At 34.2% G+C, this 11,873-nt stretch overlaps 1 protein-coding gene across 1 annotated transcript in view; it reads left to right on the top strand.

The window, feature by feature from the left end:
• Positions 1-457: 457 nt before the first annotated feature.
• Positions 458-11,873, top strand: part of LOC105560057 (guanylate cyclase 32E) — a 21,520-nt gene continuing 10,104 nt past the window's right edge. The window contains exons 1-14 of the mRNA XM_012008805.1: positions 458-753; positions 3,042-3,239; positions 5,007-5,129; positions 5,219-5,414; positions 6,111-6,188; positions 7,247-7,491; positions 7,905-8,050; positions 8,291-8,423; positions 8,976-9,069; positions 9,240-9,445; positions 9,801-9,983; positions 10,105-10,209; positions 10,344-10,415; positions 11,351-11,516. Coding sequence (XP_011864195.1) covers positions 541-753; positions 3,042-3,239; positions 5,007-5,129; positions 5,219-5,414; positions 6,111-6,188; positions 7,247-7,491; positions 7,905-8,050; positions 8,291-8,423; positions 8,976-9,069; positions 9,240-9,445; positions 9,801-9,983; positions 10,105-10,209; positions 10,344-10,415; positions 11,351-11,516 — 2,158 coding nt within the window. The 5' untranslated portion in view covers positions 458-540. The remainder of the gene's footprint in view (positions 754-3,041; positions 3,240-5,006; positions 5,130-5,218; positions 5,415-6,110; positions 6,189-7,246; positions 7,492-7,904; positions 8,051-8,290; positions 8,424-8,975; positions 9,070-9,239; positions 9,446-9,800; positions 9,984-10,104; positions 10,210-10,343; positions 10,416-11,350; positions 11,517-11,873) is intronic.

Below are 11,873 nucleotides of genomic sequence, written 5' to 3'. Positions count from 1 at the left end.
ACAATCTCGATGCATATATCCTGTTGTGTAAAATGCATAAAAATTGTTCATGCAAATTTCATAATAGAAGTTTTTTATATTAACAAATTAGTATGGCTCATATGTGTTAAACACAAATTTCAAGAAATAAAGGACTCAGAGCCGTGACAGGGTGGTAGTGTCTAAATATTTTATTCTAAGTGTATTGCGAAAAAATATCACCTCGGCCAGGCTTTGAACCTGGATCTCCCTCTCGCTGGGCGGACGTCTCAATCAATTCGACCACCAAGGCACATGACAATACTCATCGCAATAAACAATCTAATGTTGATTCCCGAGTGCCACCTATCGTGACAGTATGACAAACCCTGGCCGAGGTGATATTTTTTCGCAATAAACTTAGAATAAAATATTTAGACACCACCACCCTGTCACGGCTCTGAATTCTTTATTTCTTGAAATTTTTTATATTATTTTATATTATTTCGATATTATAATAATAGTACTAGCTAGAATAGATTAAATTGCCTCTAAATTGAAGTTTCTACGATATATTGATCAATGCTGTCCACAGATTCGCTGAACATGCTGACAAGTATGGAAAGGACGTGTCTGCTTTTGATTGTGCTTTACATTTTGCCCAATGATAAGCATGTTTATGCCGAAACCTTCACTCTGGGGTATATCACCGGCTCAAAAAGACGTCTTGACGATTTTGAGTACCAACGTCCCGGTTTCAGAATATCTGGTGCTATAACGCTCGCCGTCGAGCAGGCGAGTATTCTTGTCCACCACTTTCTCCCCCGCTGTAGTACATTTCCGATAAAATATTTTTCATGTATACGCATGTATAAATATGTGGAATTATATAAAATTATGCATAAAACATGCTTATGCATGAAAAATTTATAATCGGGTTTTAATTTTTATCGGGTTAGTAGGTCGTATATCTGCATGACTAAAAATCTGTTAAATTTAATTATCTGTTTCCGCATTAATTATGATTGCTATTATTACCCGATAAAAAATTAATACATTATGTATCAAATATGCTTCTGCATGAAAATTTTTTATCAGAGGAAATTTTTTAATATTATAACAGCAACCATGATTAGTGTGGCGTAATTAATGCGGAAACAGATAAATTTAAAAGATTTTCAATCATGAAGAAATACGATTATCCCATTATCTGATTAAACGTTATTTATACGAAACTGGAACGACTTAAGATGTAAAATAGTGTTTTCAGTTCATTCTTAAAAATTATATCCTTACTCTCATGAAATCAGTAACAATTCACTGCTTTTCAATGATAATCCACTGATTGTGAGTGACATTAAGAGAGTACCATTGCGTAAGTAAGAGGTTACACCAGTTTAGAATTTTAAAAAACGCAAAATTTGTTTTCGCTGAAAATGTACTTTATAGTGTTAAGAATAAGATACACTTGGTCCTAAAGCGTATAAAAAGTTATTAACAAAGTTATATAATTGTTTTAATAAATACCCATTTTTTTAAATAATAAAATATAAAGTATATTTAATATAATAGTTTCGATTTTGCATAATTAGTCTATAATAATCGTATACATTTTTGTATTGTTACAGTTTAATATATATAGTTACTAGTTAGCGATGTACAACTTTGCTGTTGCGACTCGTATCAGTGAGTGACATATTACTTTTTATTTTAAAGTGACGTTGCGCATATAATTACTTCTCTCTCTCTCTCTCTCTCTCTCTCTCTCTCTCTCTCTCTCTCTCTCTCTCTCTCTCTCTCGCTCGCTCGCTCGCTCGCTCGCTCGCTCGCTCTCTCTCGCTCTCTCTCTCTCTCTCTCTCTCTCTCTCTCTCTCTCTCTCTCTCTTCGCGTGTGTACAAATTCTTAAAAATACACAATGCTTGACCACAAACAGCGCGCGCAAAGCGCGCGTTCTGTCGTATCTGGTATTTATTTCTAAATTGTAAACCTTCATTTACTCTGAACCTAAAAGAGAAGTGAAGCACACCGCGCTTCGAGAAAATCAATCGACATCGCGGAGAAGGGCCTTAACTGTTCGATATTAACGACATTCGCGCTGGTAACATCTCTTTTTTAGTAAGGGACAAGCGCGCGCCATTTGCTCTCTCTACAATTTCGCATGGTTTGACAGCTGCAAATAACACGACTGAAGCATGTCGTATCGCACAAGCGAGACAGCCAATCAGCATCGCGAAAAAGCGGCAACAATACTTCGAGATATGCGACTAATCGACTTACATGCCTTTTTTAGAAGTGGAGAGTGGGAACGATTGTATACGACAAGTTTTGGTCACAAAATTGCCTTTTCTTCAGAAGCTTGCCATTTCCAAACCAACCGTCATTTTTTAAATTCCCTACGTATTTCTCTAGCTATTTTCATAAAAAAAGCAATTTTTTGTTTCTTGTTCTAGGACAAAATTTGTGGAAGTTATGCTGCAAGCCCCGGAGCTCCTCTCGCAGAGCAGCCATCCAGTGACCGGACCCTCACACTGCCATTTTTAATAATAAATGCGCAAAAAAATTAATTTTTATACTTCAACATATGTATAATAAGACCATGAAATTAGTTTTAATATTATGGGGAGGCTGGAGTGATAGTTAGGTAACCTATAACTTATTCGAGTGAATAGATTTTTTATTAGGCTTCTAAACTTAATTTCAATGATACCATGCTGTTCTTTGATTTAGTCCGATTAATGGTACACTGTCCATCTGTACACAAAAGCCACATAATTTGTATATTACACAAATGTTTTCATGAATTGACAGTTCTAGGAGTAAAAGGTCCAAAAGTGCAGCATCACTCCAGAATCCTCTTAAACTTTGTTTTACATACAAAAAAAATTCCCGTAATTACCCTTGCGCACGACTGTCTCTCTCTAGACTGGTGTAACCCCTTAAAACAAGTTAGATTTAGAAAGAGCTTTTTGAATTGTTAGAAAAGAGAATTTTAAAACACTAATGTAGTTATATACAATTTATATTACGAAAAATATTACTGCAGATAATTTTTTATTTCAATTATCATTTGATATTTTTGTAGGTAAATGCCGGTGAACTCGGTAGACGAGGGCATAATTTAGAAATTCTCGTGGGCGAAACGTTTGGCGAAGAAGAAACAAGTATTCTAGTCACAGCTGAATTATGGAAAAAAAACATTTCGGCATATATCGGTCCGCAGGAAACTTGTATTCACGAGGGCAGAATGGCAGCTGCGTTCAACATTCCCATGATATCTTACGTAAATAATTTTTCGTATTATTGTAAATCATCGTTAAGTGAAATACAGGATGAATCATCTAACTCATGACGACCTTAAATAATAATCATATCATGAAACACTTACCATATGAAATTATTGAAATAAAAGTTGCATAATATCAATGGGAACAGAAATTATGACATCATCTTATGTCCCTCTTGATACTTGCTTTAGCAACAAGTTTTGTTGGAAGAATGTTTTCATATGGCAACCATAGACATAATAAGAATAGACTGCGCGTTCCTTATATTATACGCCTATGATAGCAACTATTTTATGATTTATTTAAGGTTGTTAAGTTAGCTGGTTTACCCTGTCATTTCAATGTGCTGTATTCAAAATTGAGAAAAGCTTTTCTTATTCGTTATAATAAAATGTTTTCTCCCTTGTTATGTAACACTGTTATCTGATTATAGAAATTCTACAGAAGTGTATTAATTGATAAGCTCCTTTGAGACAAAATTAATAATTATGATAAGGGCGATAGGAGCATATGACGATAATGTGACAAATGATATTGTGTTTATAAAGAGATGGAAAGAGACAAAACACGAATGTTAATTGTTTGTCAACATAAATATCGATATGTTTAATATGATGTCATATAAACACAATATCAACTATCGCCCTTATAATTATTAATTTTCTACAGAAGTGCTTAGAAATAGAACACTCTTCTTATTTCAAGCTCTTTTTGTTATGCAATTTTTCTTTGATTACATTGGAAATTAATTTCCATGGAGTAAATAAGAAATCTAATGAAACAATAGAAATCGGTATTATATTTATCAACTAGCTTAAACAGATATTGAGGAAACAAGTTAAAAAAATAATTAATCACAAATGCAATCTGCTGGTCAGACTGAATCTTACAAGGAAAAGATCGAAAGTGTCCACTTGGATGAGCTTCTAATGTTATTTTCCTGCTCAAAATATAAGACACGTGTTGTTTTTATACGTGCCCACACGCACTTTTAAGGGCTAAAACACCCCATTGAAGAAAATCGGCTTTTTTCGCGAAAAATATTATCTCAGTCTTTTTCGCAATAAAATTTTCGACAGTTATTTAAATTTCAATTTAATAGGCATTAAATTTATTAGGCATTAAATTTACTAGATATTGAATTTAATTTATTAAGCATGCTTATAAGCATTGAATATTCAATCGATTTATCGATTTTAAAGATGTGAATTAACTGCTCTAACCAATTAGCTGGTTTCAAGATCGACAAAAAATCGGCACATAGTTAGGATTTAAAAAACAGAAATGCACGCAAAATTATTATTAGGCTACTAATTGCAAGACCCAGTCTGATCGGCAGATGGTATTTTTAATTAATTGATTGGTGTATCCTTCGCGGTCTTATCTCTCTTAGGGCCAATTTCACAAACGTTGGTTAACTGTTAACCAGAGTTCAGTCAACGCCCTATCTTTTTCTATCTTGTTTTCTAAGAAGAGACAGAGGATCAGTTAACCTTCGGTTAGCAGTTAACCAGGGTTCAGTCAACTCTCTATCTTTTTCTGTCTTATTATCTAAGAAGAGACAGAGAATCAATTAACCTTTGGTTAGCAGTTAACCAACATTTGTGAAACTAGCCCTTTATATTGAATAAATTTATTCTATTTAATTAATCATTTTTCTACTGCACAAATGTTTTCAAACAAATCTTGTTGTACTTTCTAAGTGTTATGGACAAAGCTTTCCCTATTGTATTTTTTGCATTGTATTTGCATTGTATTTCTAGTTTTGCACGCATAACGAAACATCAAATAAGAAGGAATTCCCGACATTTGTGAGAACACGGCCACCCGATACGCAGATCGTAAAGTCGGTCGTTGCAGTGTTATTAACATTTAATTGGACAAAAGTGAGTATTTCGTAATTCACTCTATTAAGTGCAATTCTAATGAGAAATTAATGTGATATGACACGTCATAAATGTTGTAAACATTTTAGGTAACTTTCCTGCATATGAATTCGACAGTTTTCGAATTTAACAAAATGTCCACGGTTGCGACGACAATCCTAGCGTCTTTCGAAGCAGCTGGAATTACCGTAAATTATCGTCGTTCGTGGAGTGAACCGTATCACGTAACTCATATGGAAAATCCTTTTCATGAATACGTCAGACAAACGTATCGTGACACACGAAGTAAGTAGGTATACATATAGTTTACATTACGTTGTAAAGTTCTTTAGAGTAAATCATTGGCTGCGTTCAGCAGAAAAAGCTGCTTTGCAACTGTTGTAAAATTCGTGAGTCTGATTGGCGTATTCTTTTAATGTTGAGTGAATTTAAGAGCATACGCCAAGCAGATTCACGAATTTTATAACAGTTGCAAAGCAGCTTTTTCTGCTGAACGTAGCCATTGAAATTTTGTTACTGGAACAAAAGAATGACTAAATATCCCAGCTAACAAGACAACGTCGAAATGACGTGAAAAATATGCGATTTTGATGGCAATAACGTCATATGACTTCAATGGTACGTAATTTTGACGTCACTTTAAATACTAAAATAGTACGTCATTACTGTTACGTCAAAAAAACGTACCATTAACGTCGAAGATATGAATGTGTTTTGTATGCTCAAATAATGACGTGGCATTGTTCGCGCGTTGTATATTTTAATGAGATTTTTTATTTCTTAATTATTATAAGCTATTATAAAGTATTATAAAAACAATTAACAAAAAACTATAAATTATAGTCATTTTGACGTACTTTGATGTTAAATTGACGTTAAAATGACTAATTTTGCTATAGCATGTTTATTGATTGTTAAACCCAGAAAGAGAAATTTTTATCATAGCGGGATTTTTTCATATTTAAATTTTTTATGTTTCAGTTTACGTGATACTCGGACATTATTATGAACATATGGGGCTTTTAATGGCTCTGGACGAAATGAATCTCTTGGAAAAAGGTATAAATTTGTTGATTAATCAGGTACTGAAGAGTAGATCTGTATATTAATTGCAGAGTATTGAGTATGAGATGACCTTCGTTTCTCATAGTGATGTGGACTCCCAGGTGAAGAAAATCTCTTAGAAATCTTAAAGTATAATAGATCTTTATTCGTAACAGGGCGTACGCTGTCGTGGATCACTCATCGGTGGTCGGCGAGAAACTGCCTGTCTCAGACTAACTCTGATCTTAACTCTGACTTTGTAACTGTGTAGCTTCGCCTGTTCCACATCGCACCTGCTATATATACCCAGTGAGAACTGATTGGTCGAAACGATGTCGAATCGACGTCGATTGACGAGTCATTTCTCGCTGGAATACTATAGGGCTATAGGTCCTTCGTGGAAAAATCCCGAAACCGCACCCCTGATAACTATAATGTATACTCTTAACTATCTTTCTTAAGCTGATTCACCTTGCAAGTGGTTATATATCTCTGCGTTCTAGAACGTCCGTCTCATCAGCATCAAATGTTTGATCATTTACTAAGAAAGTAAATAGGAAACTTACAGAAAACTTCCTATGGCCCTACATAATTTTAATTGAAGTTCAATAACTTCGAAGCTTCAAAGCTTCGAAGGACTTCAAAGAAACGAAGGAATCTTCGCAGATACGAAATTTCAAAGGATCGAAGCTTCGAAGTCTCGAAGGACTTCGAAAGAACGAATCTACTGTTAGTTATACGGGTAGTTAGTACCCAATACGAGTAGATAATCCAGCTCGAATACCAGAAACACCGACAGCACGATCCTCGGACTTAAAATTGAAGGGAACCCCGAGGATGCTATCGGCATTTCTGGTATTCGAGTTGAATTATTTGTAAGTTAGTCGACACGATCGCGCAATCCTTGATATTTCGTAAGTGGCACAGTGTCGCCACTCGTTTCTTACAATGTCATTGTTTATTTGATCTTATTCATTTTAAACGCTTACAAAATCGGGGCACAAAAAACGATTTCTCTCTATAAGCGCGTTTATCTTCCTTAAATAAAATTATCTAACTATTTTATATTGCAGGCGAATACTGGGTTGTCGGTATTGATATCGAGCAATACGATGAAAAACAGCCAAACAAGTATCTTCGTGGATTGTGGCAGAAGGAGACAAACCTATCAATCGTGAAGGCGTTTCGCAGTTATTTTAGCATTGTTGCATCCGCCCCGATCAATGTCAAGAACTTCACCAGACTCGTTAATAAATATAGACAAAAGCCGCCGTTTAATTTTACGAATCCGTTGGAAAATTTTGGAGGAATAATTCAGGTGAAAAACCGTTTGCTATCTCGAAAATATAATTGCTACTAAAACATTTTATACTGTCATATGTCATAATATAATTATTCCAAAAACAAGATGGCGGTGCCGTTTTCTCCACTCCGTCTAGCGCGTTACTTTTACCAGGTTACGCGGTGTCTACAATGTGATTTCAAGACATAAGTTTAAAGTGATTGACTAATCACAGTCGTATGTAAGGAAACTAATTAATTGCGATTGCCTGTTTTCTTAAATCTTGCATATTAAAATCTCTTTGTAAACGCCGCGTTGATAGACAGGCGCGCGGCGCGGCGTAGACTGACTGTTTCTCACCGCGTTCAGCCGCTAGCAAGCGTTTAGAGTGAGGAAAACGGCATGGCAGCACCGCGATCTCTGTACTAATTAAATCGTTTTATGTACAGATTGTGCCAGAAACCGCATATTTGTACGACGCGGTGCGCCTTTACGAGAAATCGCTGCTATGGGCCCTAGATGAAAACCGTAATCCAAGAGACGGTAGAGAGATAATTGCAAAATTATGTGGTATTAATTACAAAAGTGCGATGGGGTATGTATGAGGAAATCTGAGAAAAAGGTGTGAGCGTAATCGCTTGTTGTATGTACACTAGAAATCCCCGATGCCTTCCCATATGAATTTAGGCACAGGTAGAACACATACACATTTTTTATGTATGATATTGTATATGTAAAATGTATAAATGTGTTGATATGTGCACACAAATTCACGTGGGAAGACATCAGTGATTCCTATACTGTACACCGTAATATTTCAATTCATCTCTGCTAGGTACAGTGTATATTTGGATAATAACGGAGATGCCGAAGGAAATTATACTTTAATTGCATTGGATAAGCAGCCAACCAAAGGCTACGGACTGTATCCGATTGGGCACTTTATTGGAAAAGAACAGAATTTACCCGTAAACAAACTATCTTTCTTATCATAATATTTTACCTGTGTTTAGAACGGAACAATATTTGTCATATTAATATTATATTAATGAACTACTATCAAAACACAATAGTGTAATATAAGACTGCTATTCCATGTACAAGATCGTTACACCAGTTTGCTGACAGCGAAAGCTAATTAGGTCTCTTTGGAGGAACATTTTCGGGCGTCAACCCATGGCTTATTTCCATCAATTATCGTTCATCACATGTTATTTTGCTAATTATTATCATATACTGATAAATATTCAAAGCGAGGACCGAAACGTCTATTATTTTGTAAATTCTATCTTAATGTTTTGGCATCACGTATTGTATTTTAAATTTATGTATTACATATTTGACTCCCACATGCCTTAGTTTCTTCTTTTCTGTTACTGATTATTGGAGTCCTCAATTTTAGTTTTTTGTGTTAATATCTGTATTTGAAATGAATTGAATAAACTGAGTGTAGTAACTTAATATCTGTATTTGAGTTCAATTGATTAAATGGGCTTATTATTCTTGATAATAATGTTTAGAAGCTGCGGTTAATTAAAGAAATATCATGGATTGGAGATCACGGCCCACCGGTTGCAGAGCCATATTGCGGGTACAGCGGTAAAAAATGTAATTGTGAGTAAGATATATGTAAATTTATTATGCAACTGTTATTATGCAAATGTGTGTTATCCAATTAATTATTCACATATATAAAGTTTTTCAAAAGTCATTTTACACAATACTTGAATCAATAAATGGTGTAGAAATTCTTCTTCATAATTCGAGTTAATATCTGTTCATAGCTCATACCGGCGAAATTGTGGGAGGTATCACCGGCGCATTACTGCTCATTATCGCAGCAGTTCTTTTTATTATCTATAGAAACTGGAAGTACGAGCAAGAGCTGGACAGCTTACTGTGGAAAATCAGTTTCAAGGACATACAGATTAAGGAGCAGAAGGATGAAACAATGAGAGCTGACGAAACGCTTGCCAAATGCAACCCCACAGTAAGGCTTGTCTAACGTATCGTTACTGCTATTCTCAAGAGAATCTATGTTCCTTTTGTATAATATATTTACTTATATATTATATTGCCATCATTTTCTCCAATTGGATTGAAGACAACTAAAATTGCTTACATGTGCGCAAGATTTATTCCAATTCCAAATTTTATCAAAAGTTTAGCGATGCTATTGTGCAATACATGATTTTTAATAGAAAATTTTGAACTTATTATACAATTAGAGTTATATTAATTATATTAATATAATAAATTTTTTGTTACAAATAATATTTTTAACAAACCACAATTATATAAAATATATAAACATAAAATACATTATGGTTTGTTTCCTCATAAAGTCATCAACGACACAACCCATGCGAACTAGTCAAGTGTCGCTAAGTTCTAATCCAGACGCTGATTTCCGATATTCTACTATTTACACGCCAATCGGAATATATAAAGGACAGATTTTTTCAATAAAAAAAATCGGGAAGAAATCGATCGAAATCACTCGGGAAATGAAGAAGGAACTAAAAATGGTAAAATTTGCAAAGTCAATAATTTTAATTTAATTTATAGTTGCAGTATAATAACAGTATATAACAGTTACTAAGAATTCATAGTGAGATCTCGTTTCTTATCAAGGCAATATATTTTCAGATGCGCGACTTAAGACACGATAACTTAAATTCGTTTATCGGTGCATGCACTGATCCGCCTAACATATGTATTATCGTTGAATACTGTGCACGTGGTAGTCTTAAGGTTGGTAATTTGTTAAATTAATGTAATCACTATTTCATATACATATATATTTAAATTCGTAAATATTACCGCATTATGTTAATTTTGGTAATTTTGAATTTCTAAGGATATACCCAGTGAAATGTTTTTTTCAGGATATATTGGAAAACGAAAATATAAAGCTCGATAACATGTTTATGGCGTCTCTCATTGGCGACATCATTAGAGTAAGCTTTAGTAAATGTTATTTATACATTAATAATATTTTTACAATTTTCAGAAAATTTGCTCGTTAAAAAATCACTTTTAAAAGGAAGTTGATTAGTCATTGAAAGTCACGATTATTCGATTTTTTAAACTTGAAATAAGTGGCTATTTTAATTTGACTCTTAACCTCTTAACTTAATTTTCAACTTTGAAAATATCTTTATTTCGAAAAATATTATTATTGTTTTGAGTTTTGAGAACAATATATTTTCTATTTTTGGCATTTTTAAAAATCTCACACAAGCAGTAAGAGAAAATCGTTTGTAAATACTTTTAATTTATTATTTACAAAGAGAAATAGATAACTGAGAACTATGTCAACTGAAGCAAAATTTATCAATATCCACCATGGTAATCACGAAAAGATACATTGAAAAAAAATTTGCAATTGCAGCGACAATTTTCTTCGGAAAAATTAATAAGACATAAATGAACAGTCAATACGAAATCGCATATATTTCATCTCTAATCAAGTTAAATAACAGAGACAGAATTTATGTATAAACTGTTGGTGATAGTTAGGAAACAATTTTTCTGTTGGCCATCCATATAAAGTTTATATAAAGCGTCTGAATTACTAAGCTCTAGTCGTCTCGGAGAACTAACCGTTTGTAATTTTCCAAGAGAATATCTGTATTCATTCACCATAGTATTGCATAAAGATTGTATAAAGACATCAAGGATGATACATTCGGTATTATAGAACTGTCAGCAGCAGTTTTGGATCAAATCGATTATAATGAACACGCGTGATTTTCAGTGGAAATGAAAAGTGTTTTACTTACTCGTATATCTTCGAATCGTTAGCAAATGAAGTGACGATACTTATCAGTAACACAAACCTATGTTGTTATTACATCCCCGAGAAACCTACCAAACTTCGTAATGTTTTTAGGGTATGATCTACCTTCACGAATCAGTCATAAAATATCACGGATCGCTAAGCACGACAAATTGTCTCGTGGATTCTCGATGGGTCGTAAAATTGGCAGATTTTGGCCTTCACGAATTCAAGCGGGATGCGGAATGCGATCCCTCCAAGATCATGAAAAAATATCACGGTAAGCAGGTAAAAATAGTAATTTTTAGACTCACTTTCTACCTAATTCTCGTAGTCCTAATAGTTGCCAAATCTTTGTTCATAATAATTATAAATTGAGAACTATACAGGGTGTTATGTAATACCCGCATCAACGCTTATTGTGGGATAGACTGGACTAGACTAAATCGAAAAGTCCTGTACCACTTTGCAGGTTTTGCAATAGTTAACGAGTTATTAATTATTAAAAATCGCTATCTTAGGCCGGCCCACTGCCCAATTCAAACGTGCGGCGAGATCGATCGATCGTTACAACTCTCTGCGCGCCTAGTAACGATCGATCGATCTTGCTGCACGTTTGAATTGGGCAGTGGGCCGG

Source organism: Vollenhovia emeryi, unplaced genomic scaffold, assembly GCF_000949405.1.
Source record: "Vollenhovia emeryi isolate VEMERY1.0 unplaced genomic scaffold, V.emery_V1.0 DF939243.1, whole genome shotgun sequence".
Taxonomy (NCBI): Eukaryota; Metazoa; Arthropoda; class Insecta; order Hymenoptera; family Formicidae; genus Vollenhovia; species Vollenhovia emeryi.
The sequence above is the reverse complement of the archived record's forward strand: the minus strand, read 5'-3'. Positions and strand labels throughout refer to the sequence as shown.